The sequence below is a fragment of the Camarhynchus parvulus genome, chromosome 3, assembly GCF_901933205.1.
Source record: "Camarhynchus parvulus chromosome 3, STF_HiC, whole genome shotgun sequence".
NCBI classification, from domain to species: domain Eukaryota; kingdom Metazoa; phylum Chordata; class Aves; order Passeriformes; family Thraupidae; genus Camarhynchus; species Camarhynchus parvulus.
In genome coordinates, this window is record NC_044573.1 from 12,551,022 (window position 1) to 12,574,589 (window position 23,568).

Below are 23,568 nucleotides of genomic sequence, written 5' to 3' on the forward strand. Positions count from 1 at the left end.
TTCCAGCCACCTCCACCACCTGCAGTTGAGAGAAGAGAAAAGGCACAGCCAGGGGTTACTTTTTGTGTAAGAAACACTGGAGGGATCTGCAGGACAAGCATCCATTCAAAACACCTCAGCTGAAAGTCATCCTCTGCACCTCTTTTTCACCTACCATACATGCAAGGACAAGTATTTTCTATAGAAAAGGTAAAAAGATATCCCTACCTACTCTCCAATCACTTCTTTCTGGTTTTCAGACCCTTCCCCTTATCTCTGACGAAAACACTCTTGAAATAAACCAATGCCAATTGTAAAGTAGAAAAAGCTGAATTCATTGTAAGGGGTATGAAAACATGTCCCACTCCTACTCTCCACACCACTTAGCAGTGATTCACTTTCAGCTCTGCTGCTTGCTCAGTCCAGGGTCTCTGCACAGAGACTTCCAGACACGGTACAATTATTCTCTTTCTGCATAAGCCAGAGAAACTCTGAGTATGTCCACACAGCACAAAACAGTGCAGGGACCAGGACAGTCACACTGGCTCTGCAAACTCCCACATCAAAAATCAAACAACTTTGTTTATGAGAGGTACTGCATTATTTTGGGAGAATGTAGCCATTGTTATGGCTATACCATCTCTGATACCCTTATTTATCCCAAGTATCCAGCACTGGGTGGGTAGCTTCTATTTGCATCTGTTATAACCCTCTGTTCCCCCTGAACTGTATTTTCATGAGTTTTGCCTCACCTTCTTGTGAGGAGGAGAAATCTGGGAGTACCACATGTTCAGAAAGGTTTTCTTAAAAGGAATAAACTCTCCTTACCTGCAGCTCCTGAATTTCCATTCAACCCTGGAATAGAGGAATCATTCTCCAGTCTTTCTGGATGAAATGTGTCCGTTTTGGCCCTGTAGGCCCTGCCACCACCCCCTGCTGCAATTATCAAGGGGACCGGCTCTCCGTTCTCCATCTTAACAAATCCAGAAATAAAGGCAATGTTCAAACTGAGCCTGACATGGAAATTGAAGTTCTGCCTCATCATAGTTACTGTCTGCTGCACCAAGCAGGCATCTAGGGCTGCTCAGCACTGCACACTGCCATTGCATTATTTAGGTACCCACACCCAGAAAATTAATCAATAGAAAATTAAAGAATAGTCCTACCAAGTTCTGCTACAGGAAACAGCAGTGTCAGTACCCCTATGAATTATATCTACCATGGTGATGGCTCTTAGAAGGCCTGTAATGCCCCATGTGATGACTCTTATCAAATGAAACAGCTAAGGAGCACTGCTCTGCACAGTGTCTCCCCTGAGACCAGTGTTTGGAATGAATATTGTCTCAGCTAACACAAGACAGGAAACATCAGAGGTTCACAGCTACAGGACTGCCAACAGAAAACATACAGGCTAGCCTCAGCTTTCCTTGTCAGGCTAAATGTATAGCTGATGTCTCACATTCTACAAGCCAGAGGTGAATGAAGTCCTGCAGAATTTGCCCTTTCCTGTAGAACTCTGCTTCACCATCTCAGTTTTTATTGAAAAAAAAACCCCAACAAACCAACCCAGTTCAACTCATTATGTTTGCAAAGGGTACTTGAATCCACTGAAACAAGTGTGGCCATATTGAACAGCAGTTCAAAGAACTGTGAAGGGCCAACCCACATCCGTGCATCTCTGAAGTGGAAATTAAGGATACCCAGAGGTCACTCTGTGGACCCTCTCCCTGAGGTGCATAAGGGATTTTTCAGAGGCAGGATATGTTGATGCTGAAGGCACATGGGGACTGTGTTTCCATACCTTAAATATGTAAGTGGCACCGCCCCCACCACCACCTCCTCCTGCCCATTCATTGACACTTCTGTTCACACGAATCTCTTCTTCAATCACATTGTTCTCTCCAATGCAGACCTTCTGGATAACATCATTTGTCTGCAAACAGAAGACCAAGTCTGAATTCAGATAAGAAACCTCCACTCCCTTGTGCACACAGAGGCCTCATGAACCCTTCTACCATCCCAAAGCAAGAAATTGTTCTCCAGGGAAACTACATGACCAGAGCCAAATGAATGCTCTTCTAGAAGAATCTGGCTTTTTACCTCAACCTTCACCAGAAGAATTTGTTGCCATTTAAATGGAATTATTTTGAAGCAAGCTCAGTGCTGATACCTATTATCACGTAATACACCTCCATAAACTTTTAACATACAAAAGGTAGCAGAATTTGCTTCAAATATTTCCCAGCACTAACAGCCTGTATTTCACAAGTGGAGGAAGGGAGTAACTCGGCAAGGATGTGCCTTGTCCTGTGTCACACGACAGCCAAAAGGCAGAGACAGAGAACCCACGTTTGTTTACCTCATTTCCTGTTGGTTGGGCCAAGCATCCCCTGTGCATCTCTGATGATCTTAGCAGCAATTTTACTGCAACTACCAATGCCTATCAAAAGAGCAGCAATCCCACATTTGACTGCAATGTTCCCCTGATGTTAATAAAAAAACCTCACCAAAAAGCCTCCACATTTCCTACTTAGCATTTTTTCCCTTCCATCAATTATCATTGAACGCAGTGAACTTTCTGCATTAGGCAAATCCCTGAATTCACTAACTGATTTCAATCACAACATTAAACCACCATTTATATCTACTTCAGGACTATGACCTAACTACTGTTTTGGTTTAAGATTGGAGCACTAAAGTGCATGACTAGCAGGACCCTGCTGTGAGCATTTTCAAGTTGCAAACTTTGCTTCTAGACTATTTTACTTTACAGGTTTTGTCTCAGTAACACTATCTTGTTATATTGCACATATAATGCACACTGAACTTACTAAACCAACAACACTTTTAGGGAAAAATGCACAAACATTTGTTATAGTAGAACTGACCTTCTGCTTCCTTCTACTTTCATGTGTATGTTTTCTTTTGGAAGAAGAACCTGATAAAAGCGTACTCAAATTACAAATTATTCTGCTGACCACACCATATACTCTAAGTTGTGCTAGAGAATGAGTGGCATCCCTTTTGTGTGCAGACTTGCCTAAAGAACTAACAGTCCTCCTTTCCCTGTTTTTTCCCTCTCCTTAATTGATTTGGAGTTGGATGGGAATGATTAATAAAATGACAAAGTCAATGACCCAAAGGAACCACTAGATTACAAAAAAAATAATCCTTCATGGCAAAGACATAACTGATTACAATCCAATCTAGTAAAAGTCTCCTCTACAAGTCAATGCAATCTCTTTGCCTCAATGAAAGAATTACATTAGCACTCAATAAATTCTCACTAAGATTACAGTGGCCTGCAATTTAATGAGTCCATATATTACCCTCAGCTGGAATTTCCTAGTTAAAGAGGCTGGATGGACGTTTGAGTTAGGCCATTCCTCATTTCAAAAAGGCTTTATATTAATGGTTTGTTTGTAGAAATGTGTAATTCTAGTTTGAACATTATTTACTTCAGCAGCCAGCCTTGAGAACCCCTTTTACTTGTCTATATCCTTCAACCTTTCTCTGCTCTAACAGACTGCTAAGCTTTCATCTCTTGGATGCCAGCCATTATCAGCTGAGAAATGCACATCATTTAAATGTCCAGCTCAAACCTGTAGGTGAAATTTCATCAGAAAATGCTTTGCTTGCTCCATGAGAGTATCCTATTCCCACATCCTCCTCCAAAGAATACTAAACAATAGTAAATGACTGTGCGTGCAAATAGTGCCCATCTTTCTGTCAAGACATTTGCAGCAAGGGTTGGTTAGTAACATAAAAATCAGGACTGACCCAAACACGATTGATTTGTCTTTCCTATTCCCCTATGGAGGATAACCAAGCAGGCCCTGTGGCATGGGTATCTCCAGAGGTGCAGAGTATATGACAATGGCAGGGCTGGGCTCAATAGTGGAACAAGGGCAAAACCCTGCAAAATCAGCCTTGAAGACTGATCTCCAGAGGAATGGAAGGCAGGGTTGTCTTTTGTCTCCAAGCCCCCACACAGGTGCTCTGAGATACTGAGAGCAGTCAGGAACCTGTTGTGTATTATCAACAGGGCCCAAATGTCGAAAAGAAGCAAGCATAGGGACATGGTGCTTCATGTTCTCATGCTCTCCCAGTAAAACTGTACTTATTTCTTGACTCCTATAGCCCCAAACCCCTTGAGGACAACATTTTTCTGTGTGAAAAGACAAAACTCCATGGATTGGTGGAAGGGATGCAAGCAAAACAGAAAGGCAATCACTTACACTAGGACAAGCATCTTCTCCTTGCTGTCCCACCAAGATATAGAGTGTATCATCCTTCTGGAGGTCAAAAATTCCCAGCACAGACACTCCGTGGGACCGCACCATGGTGTTCTTCCCTCCTTTCCCACCTGCAGCTCCATAGCCTGAGATGCTGCAGGAAAAAGAAAACAAGAGGATGCCCCCTGAGTTGTCCCAGGCAGGTGGAAGGAAGCACAAACCCCTTTGGAGCAATGAGCATTTTGCACGGTATCACAAAGCTGTACTCCGAAGACCTGACATTCTAAATAAACCTAAACCCAAAGCCTGAAGACTGATTTTCTGCTCTGTTTGAATCTGTGAGCTTGGGCAGTTACAAAACAGATTCTTTCACATTGATTATTGGGCAAACACAGCTGAGAACATAGTGAGCAAGCCCTTATAGTTTCCAGCTTTAATATATGAAACACATCTTGTTTCCCAGAAGGCACATCCTTGAGAAGTTTGCAGCAAGGAAGAGAAAGAGCAGAAGCAGGAGAGCTGGTGAAACCAGGACATATGGCTAAAGAGAACATTAAGCATGAGATTGACAGAGGGAGATTTGAGAAAGCAGACAGCATAACTGGTCCTGGTAGCATGGACCAGATGGAAAACAGCTCTCTTATTCCCAGGACCAGAGGAATACAGAAAGAAAAGTAGATGGAGATGACACTACCTGCAGTAAACAAGGAAGGCAAAAGGCCCCTGGCCAAACTCATGGTGATCAGGAACATCTCCCTGTCTCCAGCCAGGAGTGGGCAGGTTACACACAGGCTGCTGCAGTCTCAGTTAAAACTCTGGGATTTTTATTTCAAACAGTCAAGATTCAGAGGTGCTTGCTGTTGCTGCTGTACCCAAAGATGTAGCTGGAACATTGTATTTTTCACCTTCTCCCTCTCCCTTTCTATCAATGGGCATACTTAAAGCAGCTTTTAGCAAAGGATTTTAAGGCACTTTTAAAAATCATGATAAAACACACATTTCTGAAACAAACACAGAGTTACTCAACTTTCTGAGCAGGTGAATGATGGTACAGCAACCCAGTTTGGATCTGAAATAAGCAGGTAATTCTCCACTGACATTAGCAGCTCTTCTCTGAGAGCAAAATTGCACCTGGAGCACATAACCAGAGACTGCAGGACTCAAAAATTGCTCTTGGCTTCCTACCAGGCACAGCATAGGTGCTCTGCTTTAACACCTCCTTTCCCCCAGCACCTGGCTGCTCTCTGCCCAGCCCAGTCCTGCCTGCAAACAGGCAGCGTCTCATAAAGCATATTAGATCCTGGCAATGTGACATGATTATGTTCATGCCACTGCTGATAACCAAAGCAATCAGTCCTCAGTTAGGCTGTACCAGAGCCAGCAGAAAAAGTGATGGACACAGCACTGGGCCACCCTGAACAGATGCTGCATGAATCTGAAAGCTGAGTTGATTTACTGTAGGATTTTGCAATGGCTAATGAGGTGCACTACCAGGCCCAGCAAGCTGGCAGGGCTAATTGGCTGCCAGTAGGGGCCATACTTTTCCATGCAAGAACAGATTTTGCATACAAGCAGTGATATCAGAAAGTTCAGGAAACCCAGTCTAAGGCCTCACTCAAAGGCTGAAGACAAATAAAACCCAGTATATTCAGGTGGAAGTCATTCCCTGTTCAAAACAGGTGTCACTATTTAAGAAGTTATCTTGACTTCAGACCTTAAGAGGATCCCTTTCATTAGCAACACCTTTCTTTTACAGCAGGAGGGAAACCATTTAACCATCTTGGCCCTGAAGAAAGGTTCAGCCCATTCAGAGCAAGAACACAGAGTACCTCCCAGTGCCTTCCTTCTTTCCTTTTACTATGACACTTGTGGGATCTGCAAAAGAAGCCCACCCCTTCAGGAAGGGTCAGGATGTGCAGAGTTGCAAACCAGGGCTGGAGAAAAGCGTGCACACTAACATCCAGGTTATGGGAAACACTGGAGCTAGTCTTGAGAGTATGAGAAAATGCTGTACCTAGCCTGGCTGACTCAGAATGACACTTTTTTGCACACCACTGGGCTGTGTTCTTGTGCCACCTTACAAAAAGAAGCACAGAGAAGAGAGGACAGTGAAAGTGGTCACTAATGGGGCACTCAGCAAAATGGACCTAAACCTCTTCCTTTAAAAATGGAAAGAAGTAGGATAAAGGATGGTAATGTATAATTTATTACAGTCCACTTCTCTCATACTTGGTAATGAGACCAAGATGACCAGACCTTCTGAATGCTTAGAAGGAGATCTGAAACAAAAATTATCCTTTTATAATGTTTAACTTCATTGTTACACAATGTGAAGTCCCATGAAAGTGAGCCAGAGCATGTAAAAACTCCAGTTTTCCAACGTGGGCACTACAGTGTGTGGCAGCCTACCCAGACTTTCACAGATGGGGTTTCTGGGTGTGCCTGGTTTGTGCTGGCAGAGTTTTGTGCAAAATTGAGCTGTCTGTATTTTAATAATGCATATTCTGCCTCATGTTCACAAAATCAATATCCTTCCTGAGCAATTACCAGCAGGGTACGTTACACAGTGTAAAACACACTGATGTGGCAGAACACCAGCTTTCTCCAGAGCCCAGCAGCCAGCAGGAGGGCTCTCTCCCTGTGTCAGGTGTTTCAGCAGTGCCCATCAGGAAAACTTACAGCACCCACACTGCAGCAGGACCGCAGGGCAGAGCTAAACACAGGCAGTAAGTCCAGGCTCTGGGAAGTCCTGGAATTGATATTGCAACTTGACATTTTCCTAGGGCTATGCTATGCTGGCAGACTTTGCTGCCCCTTCAGCAGACCAGAATCAGGAAGATGTCAAGATAATTTAAGCCCACAATTGCCTCCTGCTTTCCCCAGGCTGTGAATTTTCTACTTTAGCCTTAAGAGGTGCAGAAGAGAATGTCATCCCTTTATATATATATGTTATGCACGACATTATACATCTATTATCTATACAGAACTTAAAAGTCTGATAGGTCATTTATAGGACTTAAATAGACAAGTCATGCCTGCAGGGCCCAGGGGTTGTATTGTGCAGCAAAAAATCAGCCTACAGTTGCACAGGAATTCTGGCTCTTCTTGGACTCTGATATTAAAGAAATGACAGTGCTGTAAGTTTTTGGGCTGTTTTGCCTCTTTATTTTTGGGCTGTACTTTATAACCATATTTACTGAATGCTGGTTGTGAAAAATTCTATTCACCTCAGGCAGCTCCTTGTTGATAGCTGGGTAAAGTATCATGAATGCTTTTTGCATTACCATCAATCCTTGTAGGAATAGGCACTCAGGCAGAACTTGTGCCTAGCCCACCCAGTTTCTCAAAACTGCTTTGCCCTAGACCTCTATTAGAGACTGACACCTGGCCTCAACATTAGCATTCTTTTTCAATATAAAAGACAAAAAAAAAAAGATATGAGATCAGAGAATTGTAACTGAAATTTGTTCAAAGCCTTCAATGGAATGCTTTGCTTTGAAATCCAAGACACCATCATTGGTTTCAATATGGAATGCTGCATAAAAACCACCTCTAGACAGTCACTGGTTCAAACTGACAGTTCTGCTTACAAAATGATGCATGTAATGGCTTCATGTTACCATTCTGATACAGTGAACTATACTTCAATTGAACTTCTTTCCTCAGCAAGAGCAAAAGGAAAAAATGATTGGTAAAAATCTGATAAAGTAGCATTGAACCGTATCTGATCACCTCTCTTTGAAAACAACTCCACAGAGGGATTTAAGTGTTAGAACCCTCAGTATCACAGAGCCTACCATTTAGGTGGCTGCCTTCCAAAATCAATTCTACTGTGGTAAGCCAGGCTTACAAGCTCAACTTGCTGTCTCTAGATTCAAAAAAGTGAAGATGCTGAGCAGAGGTTGATGCAAGCTGGCCCATAAGAAATGCTGACATATAATCGTACCTTGCACACCAAGTGAAGGGTGGGAAAAACTCATTCTGATCCTAGGGCTCCATGAATGCCAAATGATGAAATGCATTTCTCTTGGTCTGGGGAGGTGAAAATGTTTCATTTTCAGCTCCTGATAGAACTCTCCCAACCTGTGAGCATTTAGGCTAAAGATTTGCCTGCCTCAGAAAGTTTCTTCTCTTTCACCAAAAAAGTTGCATCTTCCAGGGATCAAAGCTGAGATGGGAGAGACTGAAAATCACAGGCTCAGTGATAAGCAAAACCCCAGTAGATGTGGCCAAACTTCTGAATGTAAGACTTCAAAAATGCCTGGCATGTATCAGCAGCTTGGATCGTTCTGAACACAGATAGAGCACGACAATCAGAGACAGCTCCCTTACCTGTATGTGTTGGTTGCTGGTACTCTCCAGATCTGAATGCCTTGGAGAATCCCTTCAGCTCCCACCACCACTCTGAGCTTGGAGTTCCTGTAGGCATCGTTGCACTGGCTCTGGGTGGGGCCGTAGGGTCCACTGGCACCACAGGTCGTGAACAGCCACTGATCTGAAAGGAGGACACGTGCACAGCATGATGCCCAAGGACCAAGGAGCTGCTCTGCTCTCTAGCTGCTCTGCTTCTTGGACCAAGAGCAAAACCTGGCCCTGAGGTTTTAACCCAAACTAACACCCCCAGAATTATTTTAAAAGCCTCATGGTTCTGTGTACCTCTGTATTTGACAGCTTTTCATTGACATCTCCAGAAATCTATCACAACAATAAACACAGTTTTATTTTTCCTAAGGCTCAAAAAGGCAAAGAGCAGAGAGTAGAGAAAAATCCAACAGAGTCCTCCCAGTTTCAGGCTCTACTCTCTGGGCTGTTAAGTGCTCATTTATAATCTCAAGGCTGGTGCATTCCAGCCCTTTCAGTTTCTAGACACATATGGTTATTGAATTTATTTTAAATCTGAAAGTAACTGTTAATTAGATAAAAACCTGTAAACACAACAACATCACAGTGATTAAAACATAACAATAGATAAATTGAATTGTTTGCTCACAGGACACTCAAATTAAGCTTCAGAAAGCAAAACACCTGACTGAGGCCTGTAAAACAAGCATCTAGCTCTGCGTTTTCTAGGCCAGATCTGTGGGTGCAAATCATTGCCTCCCTATTACAGCCATTTTCATCACTTGGAAGTACTGATCCTGTACAAATAGATTTCTAGAACAAGGCTTTGTTAATTTGTGTTTCAAAAAAAATCCAATTTTTAAAATTTGAATACATGATGGTGGCAATTATGTCCTTTTCCCTAAAGATTCATTTTAGGAGCATTGTAGTCCCAAGACCACAATGCTTTTGTAAAACCCACCTTGTCCTGTTTTCTAGTATATCAGGAAATACTTCATATATAATCAAAACTAAGATCTGTATTGTAAATAAGCAGACAAAACATTTTTTGTGAACATGACATGATTTATCAAGCATAATTATTAATAATCTAATATGCACAATCTAATAAACTCCATTAGGTAGTTCTAGTGCCATTAAAGAGAAAAGATTTGGAATCTGAAGGTTTTTCTACAAATGATGTTGGTCCAGTCAGCCTTCCAAGGCCTTCTCAAAGAGCACTTTCTCCACCAGCTTCCACAAAAGCAACGCCACACATGCAGATTCCTTCAGTGGTGACACTAGATAGTTCAGACAGGGCATTAATTAGACTCAGTGACCAGGAGTTGGATTCAATGGTCCTTGCAGATCCCTTCCAACTTAGGATGTTCTATGCTTAGCTTGACCTGCTTCTTGGAATTCAGAGCTATTGTCTAAGCTGATGTGGTTTAGAAATGACGGTCTGCACGTGTCCGGATGAGCAAGGCTAAAAGTTCTACCACTGCTGTTACTGGAGAGGTTCACCCTCCAGAAATACAAGAAAACACCTTAACTTAGCCAGAAAAAAAGTCTGAATTACCTTTTCACAAACTAATCCTGAAGATCAGCTAAATTCCTTCTTACAAAAAGAGTTCAGTGAATGAAATGGATCAAAGAATTGGACAGAATTTTAAGAAATACAGCGACTGTATTTCTGAAAAATTTTGGTAATACAGTGTTGTGCAAAATTACCACTCTGCAAGAAAATTTTCCAATCTAAGTACTGCTGAGAGAATAATCCCATCTTTCTGAAAAATCTACACCACCCCTTCTCAAAACTCCCCTGTATGGGCGCTCTACAGATTTTGTCACTGTTACTTGTTTCATTTACATACTAACTTCACTTATTTCTCCAATCCTTCTGCAGTGGGTGGCAGTATGAAAGCTTAAAATTATTAGACAGCAAATGCAAGAATTTTCCTCTCTTCATTTGCTTCTGAGGTACCCCCCCAAAAGCCCCCAAAACAACAGATAAGAGGGTAAAGGCGCCTAAGAAAGAAAGGTCTAGAAGTTACTAAAGCAAAATGCTTCAGTAGCTCTGAACAATTTGGCACCAGAAGTTACTTGTGTTTATCCTTGCAAAACCCACCCCAAACCCAAAGGAAAATCTCACAGTAGCTGGAAGATGAGAGACTCATTCTGTCAGCTATCACAGTGATTTAACATTGCAATACCCCAGTGGGCTGAGCCACCTGCACTGAAACATATGTTTAGTAAAGCAGGCAGGTAAGTGGAACAATAAGAAGCCACTTGGATGTCTCCAGTGAAATATCAAACATGTTCCCAAAGGTAGATGTGGGTGACCTTCAAGGAGACAATGAGCCCAAAACATGAGAGAATCAAAATGGAAAACTGGAAGTGATAAATCCTAGGACAGACCACAGCATGTGCAGACTGCTGCTATGGTTAAGCTTTACATTTCTGATTTAGTCCCTTGAAATAATACAGGTTCCTTAGGTATCTGCCTATCTGACCTTGGCAAACTCATCTCTAGATGATTCCACATGTAATACACAGCACAGCTGGACCTGAAACTGGCTGCTCTTGGCTCCCACTGGGTTCCAGGGACTGGGGATCCGTGAACTACATCTTATTCCAAAATGCTTTGAAATGGCCCTCTGGTTCCCTAAAAGCCCTGGTTGAACAGAAGGAGAATGTCCTTCTGCTGTAGACCTTACACCTTCAGACTCTGAACTGAAGCAACCAGAACAGCTTTTGTATTTTCTGCCTTTAGGGCAGACTAGAGGGGGCTCACTTCCAGTGCAGAGGCAGTATGAGAGTAAGGGCAGACATTGCTGGCAATTTGAGATTAGTCCATCTGGGTTTTCAGAGTTTGAGAGGATGGGAAATGAAAAACCACAGTTATGTTATGTCAGGGAGTACAATGCAAGGAACCTGGAGACAAATGAGCACAGGAGGTGGTATCTGGGATTTCTGAAGTGGCCTGTTGTAATGGATACAGTGATGCATACAAGATTGTCTGTAAAGCCTCCCAGGTTCTGCAGGTGCTGCAGCCAGTGCTAGCAAGAATATTTATTTGCTTTATTCAGGTAGACAAGAACAGGAAAAGATGTGTTTCACAGCTAGCAGAGCTGGGTAGTGATTTTTGCCCAAAACATTGCAGTAGGAAGTCTGGCCCAAGTGAAGTCCATGGAGAGACTGCACCTGATTTAAACCAGCAGGGATTTTAGTAAAATCTACAGCCAGGTGTTGCATGATCTCCTCATTTGTCATTGCTGCACTGATGTGCAAACAGCCCTACTCCTGTTTATAAATACTGGAAGCCAGTCCAACATGGAACAGGTTAGTCACTGAATTCAATGGGACATAATATGACACAGGAAGAAGCTGCCCCTCATTTCAAGATAATTAGGACAGATGGATCGTAGTTACAATTCTGGATACAGACTAAAATTCCCACACTTCCTCCCTCCCCACCATTTCACAAAGCCAACTCTCAGTGTGCAGATACAACAGCCCAAGAAGTGAAACCAGCAGCAAAACAGAGCACTGCCTGCCTTAATAACCCACCACGACTTTTTTAAAAGTAAGATTTCACTCCATGCAAAGTATTGATTTTCTCTTGATTCTAGAAATGACTGCAGCATGTCTTATGAGCTTGGAGAGAGCATTTCTACAGGTTGCTGCATGCCACAGCAGTTTACAGTAATTCAGTCTGAAGCATTATTTTGATCTCCACAGACTAAAGCAGCAGCACTGAATCGAAAATCCTTAAGTAGCTTGGTGAGGAGCATAGATTTTTTCCATCTGTGAATAGCTGTGGTCTGTTGCACAGTGCACAACACATGCCTCCTTCCCTCTGCAGTGTGTGGCAGGATAACACTGCCAGCACCTCACACACACTGGGGAAAGAACAGCAGGACTTTCCAGGCTAAACCTCCCCCAAAATCCAGCAGATTGTGGAATTCTGCCCAACTTCACACGAGTTGCATATACCCAGTGTTCAGAAACAGCTCAGAATTCCTATGACAAAAAACAGCAGGTAGTTTAATGTAGGGTCCCTGTATATTCTGCAATTGGTAGTTGCAAGATGCTACACAGGTTTAAAAAATGGAAATATCTGTTTGAGGTGGAGGGGGGAAAAAAGTGGAGATTCAGATTGGAGTACTACATTTCAGTGAATAATTTATACATCAGTTCAATTTGATAGAATCCTCCCTTTTAAAAGAAACATGGCAGAGGAAAGATTAAGTTTCTGCATGTTCACACACCCACCTGCCCTCCTGCTCCCTGGCAAGCCCCCCAACAATTGGCAAGGTCCCAGAAGCAACGTTTTGCAAAAAAATGTATTTTTTTCTCTATTAAAACAATTGAAAAAAAATTGTCTTCCTTCACAACTTTTCTTTCCGTAATGAATTCACTGACTGATATATTTACACACACAGTTGCTCATCCTTTTGCACAGCAGAAATTCTAGTTTCACACAGTTTGTCTAGATACATGAAATGCACAGCAACCAAGGTGCTGGATTTCAGCCACAGCAAGAGGGGAGTAGTGTCCTGCTCTTGGAAAACAAAATGAACAAAACCCCACAAGACTTAAAATGACTGATTTGTTAGAAGCTCTGATACTACTTGCAGCCCTAGGCAATGCTGCTGCAGGCACTGTTGCAAATAACAACCAGCAACACTGAGAGAAAACCATGGAGCAAAGCCTAAGGCATATTTGTACTTCTAACATAGAAAGCAATTTCATTGGCACGTGTACAGCTCACAAACTCCATGCCCCAAAACAGACAGAGGCATTCTGGCTATACCTCAAGGATCTAAATGTATTAACTGGCATTTGTCAAATCAAGCTGGTTTGAACCTAGTTTAAACCCACTGCCAACCAAAACCTTAGTGATTTGAGCAAATTGCCCACCAAGCACCACGGTACTTGGCTTATTTTGGAACCTAGAGTAACATGTTAGTGAAATGCATCAGTGCTTTAAAACAATGTGCAGACAGTTTGTGTAACTTGCTGTGACAACCTCTATTCAGACCAAAAGGCTACCCTACTTCCAACAGAGTAAAAATCCACATTAATAAGGGCTGTAAATTCTCATGTTTCAGAGGCATAAGAACCCCAGTGGCTAAACTTTTGGATGCTATTAATTCTTCCTCACAGAGTCCATTTTACCTCTTCGTCTCAGGCAGATGCCATCAAGCTTGATGCAATGACCAAGTGGAATGTTTGCTTCATCTATTTGTAAAAACTTCCATAAACTTCCCTTGCCTGGCAATATTTGGCCAATATGGGAAATCAGAGGGTTACAGGAAACTGCCCACCATAATCTCCACTAACATTTGGCTGCCACTGGCCCCATGGGTTGTGTGGAGAGCTGTAGATTTTACTCAGTGCATGAGAAATCTCACTTATGCATTACCAATAATTCCAGTGGTCCAGGCTGGAAGCCTGTAGGCAAAATACACTACAAGCATACATAAGAAACATGCTCAGTGAGGTAAGGATTTCAATTTTGCTTTGGGTTCTGCCATTTAACAGTGTTCTGTGAGCAGTAATTGGAGATTATTACCTTTCCCAGGATTGAATTTGCCAGAGATTAATGGGGCAGGGGTTGAAAGATGATGGTAAATGGCAGAACTAGGTTGTGCTCACAATCACAGTCCTATACCTGTTAAGTGTGCCTACAAAATGCTATTAAGGGGCTATAAAATGATCATAGAAATTAGTGAGTCTTGCCAGCAATATGAAAACCAGTTACTGAGGTATGGCTAGACTAAGAGAGGTCAGCTTTTCCACCCTTTCTGGAGTTACTATTTCTATCTTTATTTTCTGAATGAGGGCAGCAGTGGAAGACTTGGATAGGTCTTTCAGTTCAACAGGAGGAGCATCTGCAGTGATGGCAAACATGCCTGATTGATCCTGAGTATCATTTCAAAGAAATACTCAAAAGCTTGATTCATGCTTTAGATTTTTCTTAAGTGTTTACAAATAAGGAACACTCTCGGGGCATTCTTGTAGCAAATTGTGGTCAGTGTAAGAGGGTAAAAGCACTACTGACTTTGGACAGCAATGAGAACGCCTTGTTTCTTGCCACCTTCTGAAACCAGGCACTAACAAAGCAGCATGAAGAAAACAAATTTCTTTTCCCTTTCATGATTCACAAAGAGTCTTCCACAAAGGGTGTTAAGTGATACATGCTACCAACCTTTTTGGAATTTCATTTTGCTCATAATTACAAAGGATGGTAGAAATGCACGTTAGATAACAAAGACCAAGTTGGGTGGAGGTGGAAAAATTATTGAAAACATTTTCTGAGATTTACAGCAGTTTCTGTACAATTTAAACTGCCATTCTTAAGAGTGAGCAGCTTTGAAGTGTAGGTCTGAAACCTGTGAATTGCCCTGTTTATTTCAAGTGCATGATTAACTCTGGAGAGCAATTATGCCAATTCAACTTTGCTAGGTTGTATCTGGTTGCATGCTGATTTTCAGTATTGCACCGTTGCTATTTTCGATCCTCCAGAGAAAGCAAGTGTAAACACTGCAATAAAGAAATTCATACCTACATATTGTGAGATCCCACTGTTGTGTCTGAACATTTCCATCACTGCTCAGAATGCTACTTTTGTTGGAGGGGGGCACTGAGCTGTTATTTACTGTGTTAATTGATGCATAATACAAAAATACAATTCTGCAGATACCTTTATTGCATTATACCAACAGTTCAGTTAGTATAATTGCATACAAAGAGCAACCAAATGTAATTTTCTTTTACTTAATACTTGCTCCGCTGTCCCTTTCAGCTCCTTCATCTGATTAAGTAATGTGACTGAGAGTTCTTCCGAGAAACAGCCATGGAAGTGCTCAAAACAGGACTCTCCGCGATGCAAAACACAAAATCTGTGCAACCACTAAATGCTGTGGGGAAGAGACTGGAAGGAAAACAGTATCCCAGTGTGGGTAAGAAAATTATTTGATGGCAGCTTCCATGCATGAAATCAGGGCTGCACAAGGGCTGGTGGATGTGCAGAGCAGAAGGGACAAAACAATGCAAGATTTGAGGGGAGAACAGGTTAATGTACTTGCACATTGCACAACATGCCATTTTTGTACTGTGTGCCCTGACACAAATAAGTTGTCAGTGGGACAGAAGAGAAGCTGAAACATCAAAAGAGAGGCTATCCTCATGGTATTTAAAGCCTATTCAGAAGCATCAGAAATCTTTAATTAAAGCTTGATTGCTCTGTGTCTTGTTATCTCCTTTTGCCTACTGAGAATCCTATTTTGTCTCCTTCAGCTTCTGTGATAGTAATTTGTTTACCTCGAGTTCCTCATTATTGCTCACTGTATCTTTATGTGCCCGAATTTCCCATATTCTAGCCTTGTGTATAAAAGGAAATTGCATTGGTTTGATATAAATTGACTTTTTAATTGGTAGTTGAATGATAGTATGGTTTGAGAAGCTTTCAGTTTTACTTAAACTAATACCTAACCAATTTAAAACCAAAGCCAAAGTAAGCCTTGGTTTACAACAGAATAAATAGCACTCAGCCTTTTGTACAGATTTAACCATCTCAATGAAAAATCCTGGTTCCATTAAAGCTGATTCAGTCTTCTGGCATATGCAGACCTTTTCACAACTGCTTTTCCAGGCTGCTTCTAGAATCAAGTTTCACCTGCAACCTTTCAGCGAGAAGCTGGTATTCCAGCAAATAACACATCATTAGTTAATAGAAAAGGAAAGCTTTTGCACTGCCCTGTGAACATCTATCTAATGGCCACCTTGTACTGCAAGTAGCTGTGTGATTTGAAAACCACAGCAATTTTTCTGTGCTGGTCCTGGTCATCAAGGAACTTGAGAGAGCAACAACACCACATTAGCTGTAGACATTTCAGGTCTTATTCTACCTGGTGTGTTCATGATCCCAGGTGTGACACACTGCAGTGGGAAGCTTTAGGGTGTTTGACAGTGTGGCTGCATGGTGTGTTTTGAATCCCCGGCATGCATGACCTGGAGGCCCTCTGAGCCATGGCCAACAGTGGCAAGGCTGAAGAAGCAAGTCAGAAGGTGCAGGGCCTGAGAACGGAGAGGACAGGGGGGCTGGTGGGGCCAACCATCAATTCTGCTGGAAATGCATTTCCAAGCACAGGCAAAAGCAGCAGGTGTGGATATAAGAGGCTGTGCTCCGATACAGAGGAGCAAGTGGAGGGCCCCTGCCCTTGAAAACAACTGAGCTTGTCTGGATTTAATGTTGTGTAAACAAAGTGCTACCTGTCTTTCAGGCTGTAGCTCCTGCTGTGGAGGCTGAGCTGGCTTGGGGACTTAGGGAGGGCATTTTATTATCCTGTTGTCTCATCAGCTTTAGGAGCACAGTTCTTTGTTTTAGTAAGATTTCTTAAGAAGGAAATATTATAGTATGTGATCCATCACACAAGTCAAAGATCCTATTAACTGTAATTACTTTTAGCTGAGCTCATACTGGTCAGTGCAGTCTTTGGGACTTCAGGGTGGTGCTGATGCTGTTGGTTCACTCACACAACAGTAAATATGTGCCCATCAAAGGAAAGGCCTTCTCAGAATCAGCCTGAGGTTTCTTAAATGCATTACGGGATGCAGAAAGAAATAAGATTAAAGCTGGGTAAAATACATAGCCCAGGGACCAAACAAGCATCTGCAGTGTTTCCTGACAGCAAGCAGGAGCTCAGCAACACAAAGGGAAAAGGGAATTTGGTGCTGCAGAGACCCTCAGAAATGCAATGACTTTCACTGCAAGAGGCTGCCACTCAGCTTCTCTGTTTCTGCCCTGTCTACTCTGAGGGCACAAGGGGAGAAAATTGCTGTAGGAATAATTTCAAACCCCAAGGGCTAGAGACAATTTTAGACAGAATATGAACAAGACCAAGGATAAAGCCCAGAAAATAGGCAAGCTGTTTTAGATTGGAATTGCCTTGAATTTTCACCCCAAGGTCATCACAAATTATTTTAATTGCTCGAGGAACCTCAGTGACCTTCTCTTCTACCCTCATGCAATCTGATTCCCTTTATTTCTACCATCCAAGCCTTTCTTTAAATTGAATTCCTCAGACAGGACAGGGAGCAGAAGAGCTAGATGATGTCAAGTCTTGCGACAAGTAGGAAATAACAAAATTCTCACAAAAATTTACAGCCACAGGATTTCTAGCCCACGCATACTTTACATTAACTTTGCATCTAAAATCTAATTTTTTTTTTCTGTTGCTAAAACAGTAGGTACCCTGGAAGGAAATATATAACTGCCTTAGGAAACTACATCACCACCCACAGAAAGCCAGCCAGAAATCCATAATCTACCCCTGCCTACGGATCCTACCATGAGATCACTGACCCAAGGGCAATACTGAGAGCACTTAAAAGACAACTCCACTTACAGGCAGGAAACAGAAATACAGATATTGAAGGGAGAACTTCAAAGGATCTTCAAAGAGAACATATAAAGATACTTTTGTAAATTATACCTTTGTGACAGCCCAAGCTCACACACAGCATCTGTAAGAGAGCTAAACACAACCTTTATGGCTGAAGTGCAGCTTCACCCAGCCCAGCACCCTCTCCTATGGGCTCATTGCCTCTGTCTCACTTCCCTCGGGGTTCCTGGCAGTGCTCCTGCACTCTTCTTGCTGTGTGATGCTCAGCACATAAAATATCAGTAAACTCCATGTGATGGGAACTCAGCTGACCCTGCAGGCTGTCCCTCAGCCTCTGCCGCCAGAGCTGGCTTCACACGAGAGCTCAGGCAGCAGCAGCTGCCCTGCTGTGGCAGCACGGGGTGGGCTCATGGATCCAGCTTTTCAGGGAGGCTTTGAGGGCTCTGTGGGGCTTTTGGCCACACTGACCAGACTGCTGTCAGCATCAGGGCTAACACCATTAGTCCATACACCTCAACAGAACACTGCAGGTAGCAAAGTGAAATACAGAAAAGAACAAATGCAAAGAACTCTTCTTAGCAGAAGAGTGGGAGAGAAGGAGGCAGCAGGAACAAATTCTTAGGCTTAATGACAGAGCAAAGGAGGCATTTAACAACCCTGCTCTCTCACCTAAGAGGGGAGGGATTTCAAATTGGCAGGGAGCTGCCCTAAGTGAGGAGAAGCAGCTGCACACAGTGCTGGGGGTTGCAGTTGTTACAAGCACTTGTCTCTCCTGCAGGCACCCCTCGCTTCCATGGGCAGCCCTGCTGCCCCAGGCAGGCTGGAGGCTGTGGCTGCTTGAACCAGTTAGGAAGAGAGGCTGGCAAGGAGGAGGGAAGGAAGCCAATTCAAATGGAGATGCACCTTTGAGACCCAAAACAGATATTGTGAATATGTGGGAAAGCCTGGGAGAGGAGAGAGGGAAACACCTGGGAGACAGCGATGAGAGGGCAAAGCATGGTTAGGTTGGAAAGGCTGATTAAGTTGGAAGGGCTAATTACAGTTAGGTTGGAAAGAGGAGCTGAAGGGTAAGGGAGAATAAAGTAACATGAACATACAAGACTGACATTTCCAACTAAGTCCAGTACTGCACTGTTTCAAATGGACAATGAGTATCTACTGGAAAAGTGAGGCTATGTTAGTTCAAACCAAGTCTGTATCAACCAGAGCTGGGTGTTCAGGTTAATAAATGCTAAACTCAGTCAACTTGGACACTTCACTTTGATTCCTGCCCATTTTTAGATGACCATGACACCAAACACACTTATCTTACAGTTTAAACCCATGTTTTACTTCAAGGGGCCCCCTCTGGTTCTTTGACCAGCTGGTAGCCTGTTGCAGTTAAAACCAAATTACAGTTAGCAGCTAAAGATAATCTCTTTCTAGAACATGTTTGTTTTATTTGTAAGAGACTTGGGAAAAGCTCTAATCAAAGGCTTTGGGGGGAAAAAATTGCATTTAGCCACATCTAAATGAAATCTGCGCTAGTTGGAAATCTCTCCTGTCTGATGATACTTCTCAGACAGTTACCTGCTGGATCAGAAAAGGGGGCACTGCTGAGCTGGAGATTTCCCAGGAGCTTTTGTTCCCATCCAAACTTCTTCTGGGCACCTCTACTGGTGAGCAAATTGCTTGAGTCTGGAGTGGTACCTCGAGGTGTCTTCTCTCCACTGACTAGAAAACAAGAAATCGCAGATTGGTTTATGGCTGAGGGGGACTGAGTCACTATGTTACCCAAAATTGAAGCTAAAATAAGGGCTGCAGACTTCTGTGCTGAGAATAAGAGCCTGCAGTCACAGGATTTAACATTATTAAAAGAAATGGGCACATTTACTTTCCCTGGTTGTTACAGAACTGAGACAAAAGGAAAATAAACAGGAATGAGTGGTAGGCAAAACATTAAGTGAAAGAAGACACAAAGCAGAAATACAGAATACAATCTTTAGCAGCTGTTATAAAACTTTTTTAGCCAGTAAAAGCAGGATGAATTTTCTTTAATTCTATCCTAATTTTAAGATCTCTTTGAATACTGTAACTTGAGGTATGCACAGAATTATTGCACTTATGCACAGAACCCAAGAGGTATTGCAGCATAAATGGAGAGACTCATGCCCCAGGCAATGCAAATTAACATAACACAAAGCAGATGAAACATTCTGACTGCAGAAGTGGTTCAGAGGTTTGCAGTCCAAACAGGGCTACAGAGGTTGCAGCTCCAAGCGTAGGAGAAGAAAGGATGTGCTTAAGTTCTGTTGCTCAGCCCAAGGCAGAAGTTTAATTTGTTCAGAGCAGCAATTCTCCAGCCCTCATGTAAGTTGTTGGTCTGAGGTACAGAGTGACAGATCATTGAACACATTTACAAATTAAGCAATTCACTATGCATGAGATTATGAAAGATGAGTCAGACACAAACGTTTAATAAAAATCTACATGTGCTATCAGAGGTACAGACTGGGCATATTCTAGAGGCCAGTCAATCACAAAGCCAGGATCAGAATCCAAATTTTTCCCCAGAGCAGTAGAGTGTGAAGATCCTAGTTTCTGATTCAGACTTAAATGCATGTCAGTCTAAATAAAATAACCTTGTTCTAATTTAACTGGAGTATTGTGCCCAGTGTTATTGCAAAGTAAGTGTCAATCACAGGATGCTTGTCTTTTCCCAGCCAGTGTCCAACTGTCATTCATTTTGATAAGTGTCACACAGCAAACCAGGTCATGTGGAAATCCATAACCACAGACTGGCTTCTGCATCAGCCTGGCTGGACAGGTGATGGTTCTGCCTCAGCTGGAAGCTGATCTCCCACACCCTGTGTCTCACTGCCCACTCATGCCAAACTGGGAACTCGCTCCCTGCACCCGGCTGCACTGGTATGGGGTGCACCTGAGCCGGGTCCTCTGCCTAAGCACAGTGATTTCTGACACAGACCTTTGCCTTTCAAGAGTCTTTTGAAGATAATGACACCCAGCCCCTTCCCCACAGTTCCAAAATTTCAATTACATGGCAAATAAAAGACAAGTCGCTTGCAGATAAAAGGAAAACTTACTTGTTAAATAACAGTCCAGACTAAGGGAGACATTGTCAAAAGCAATAATGGCATCAGAGCCTTCTTCCCATGAAGCAGTGATCTGAAACCAAAACCTGCACAAATTGGAAAAAATGGGATTAAATTCTGCTAAAGAACATGAAATTCAGAGCTCTTCACAATTAAAGCAGCATTTGAATGGCAGAGAAAAACTTTTCATGTATAAAAATATTAAATTGATGGAGAAAATATCCTCACTCCTAGCAAGGAAAGATGATCTGAGGAGGGGAGCTATACAGTAATACAGGTGGACACAATAAGAGAATATTTCCCCTGTTCCCTCCAGACAAACAGCCTGAAGGCAGCACAAGTGTGCGTATGCATGTTGTCAGAAAACAAAGTCCCCTGGATTCTGGTACAAATAAAAGCTCAACCAACCAGACCCCTAAGAGGTTTTAATCTCACAAGTGATTTACACCCTGAAGTGTTAAGAAAAATAAGTAGGCAGGGCTCCCGAAGTAATTTGGAGTTCCTAAAAGGAGCTGGCAATCAAAGGCTGGACCAGTTTTAGAAAGTATTTGGTGTTGATGCGCTCTGTAGGAAGCAAAGGGTGTCTAACAGCCCTGGCAGCCACAAAAGAGAGGAACTGACACTGGGTAGTCCACAGGAAGAGCAGAACTCATTATCTCCTTAGAGAAGCTGAGGAGGTTTGCCTTAAATCACTTCCTGATTTCAGGAAAGCTGGCTTCTGCTGGGAAGTTATGCCACTCTTACATTACCAGAAGAAAAATCACTGTAAATTCACCCTCAGTGATATTACAAGTCAACAGGAAGAGCAAAAATTACCCACAACCAAATACTTCAAATCTGACAGTACATTGACCACACATTAACTGTGTGTACTCATGGATTTAGGTTTTCTCTTAGCTTAGCAAGTTCATGTTCTTTCCATGCATATCTGCCACATAAAATCATAATACTCTGCTTAGGAAAGAGAAAAATTTCTGAAAGCAGCCAACCATAGCTCAGCAGTCAGATACAATGCTCAGAGGTTGCATCAAGACTATAAAAACGTGAAATGATCACATGATGTAGAACAAGCTGCAAGTGAATATGAAATATTATTTAAACCTCATTCTCTGTTGTATCTTGATGTTTTACACCAGCAGAAGTTAAACTATTTGTGAGTCTCTTTAATGTAGATCTATTGCTGGTGCTTCCCACTCTATATTTTAGAGATAAATGTTCAGTCAGAATGTGAATTCTTGCAGGTGTTTCAGTTCAGACGAGAAATGATGACAGAACAAGGTATTTTTGAGGAGCACCCCTATTTATTTCAAAAGGCTTTAGAAATCCTGTCTCTTCCTTGCAGCAAGGATCTAAACACTGGCAGATTTTTTTTCTCACACTCTAGTCCTTTCTGCATGGCACTGGTCTAAAATGCTTTCTCTCAGCTTTGTGTGTGTTATTAGCATTCCTACATTAGTCTTGGTGATTTCTACAGTTTTAAAATATACCTCTCCTTTACCAGCAAGCCAACCTCAAAACCAAAATTCCAGTGAAGCTGCCCTGGTCATGTGCATATTTACTGTGGCACAACATATTCCTGGGTTTTGAATGTGGATTTTGACTGAGCCTTCTGACTCTGTCAGCAAATGTAACCAACTTCCACGTTGTTTTCCAACACAGGGCAGCTTTCCAGAGGGGACAGTGAGGTTTGGCAAAAGCTAAAACACACCCCGGGGATATTTGTGAGGATATTTTGAGGATATGTAGATTGGAGAGTCATTGTCTTCTGCAACTGGTGTTCTTGCTAAGCTACAGCTGGGCACAGAGTCAGAAAAGCTGACACAACCAAAGCAAAAAACTCAAACCAGAAAAAACTCCTGTCAGCCTCCAAAAGGTACAAAGGGTTTAGAACAGACCACAGAAAATATTTCTATAGTTATGATGTTCCTCCTTCTTTATTTCTGGTAAAGAAAAGCAAAGATGTTCCAACACTGAAATTTCTCACTCCTTGGAGATATGCATTGCACATATGGAGAGACTTCACTAAAACTGACTTTTTGTGTTCTGAGGACATGAGCAGCTGCCATGAAAGAGCAGGTGTCTGACACAAATAATAGTGGATATGGTGAAGGAATAGTATCCCTAGCATCAAAGGCAACTCCAAATTGCAAGACACAATTTTCCTTGCTAAATGATCCATCTTTTTTAGCTCAAAAGGTGGCAGCTCCATCCATACAAGTCTGAATACCACAAAAGCATATTTTTAGCCTTCCAAAATCCATAAAAAGTGCAACTGCAGTCTGATGCTGCCAGCAGTCTCACAGTTCTTAGTTGGGATACCTGAAACCCCTTGTGGGTATGTCTAGGAGGAGAACAGAAGGGAACATAAAATCCTTGGATATTAAATTGGCTTCTGATGGAATTGGCTGCCCTCCCCCTGCCTCCCTCCCTCATTTGCTTTACAGCTGATATCCCACAACACTTCAAATGAAATTACAGGCTCTAGCATAAACATAAGCTGTTCAGTTTGAGACATGCCATACAAGACTT

The 23,568-nt window shown here is 42.4% G+C and overlaps 1 protein-coding gene across 1 annotated transcript in view; it reads right to left on the reverse strand.

Moving 5' to 3' along the window:
• Nucleotides 1-1,669: 1,669 nt before the first annotated feature.
• Nucleotides 1,670-23,568, reverse strand: part of LOC115902841 (ALK tyrosine kinase receptor-like) — a 277,205-nt gene continuing 255,306 nt past the window's right edge. Inside the window, exons 10-14 of the mRNA XM_030946691.1 lie at nucleotides 21,031-21,125; nucleotides 19,517-19,660; nucleotides 8,547-8,709; nucleotides 4,218-4,368; nucleotides 1,670-1,912 (exon numbers count right to left, since the gene is read on the reverse strand). Coding sequence (XP_030802551.1) covers nucleotides 1,670-1,912; nucleotides 4,218-4,368; nucleotides 8,547-8,709; nucleotides 19,517-19,660; nucleotides 21,031-21,125 — 796 coding nt within the window. The remainder of the gene's footprint in view (nucleotides 1,913-4,217; nucleotides 4,369-8,546; nucleotides 8,710-19,516; nucleotides 19,661-21,030; nucleotides 21,126-23,568) is intronic.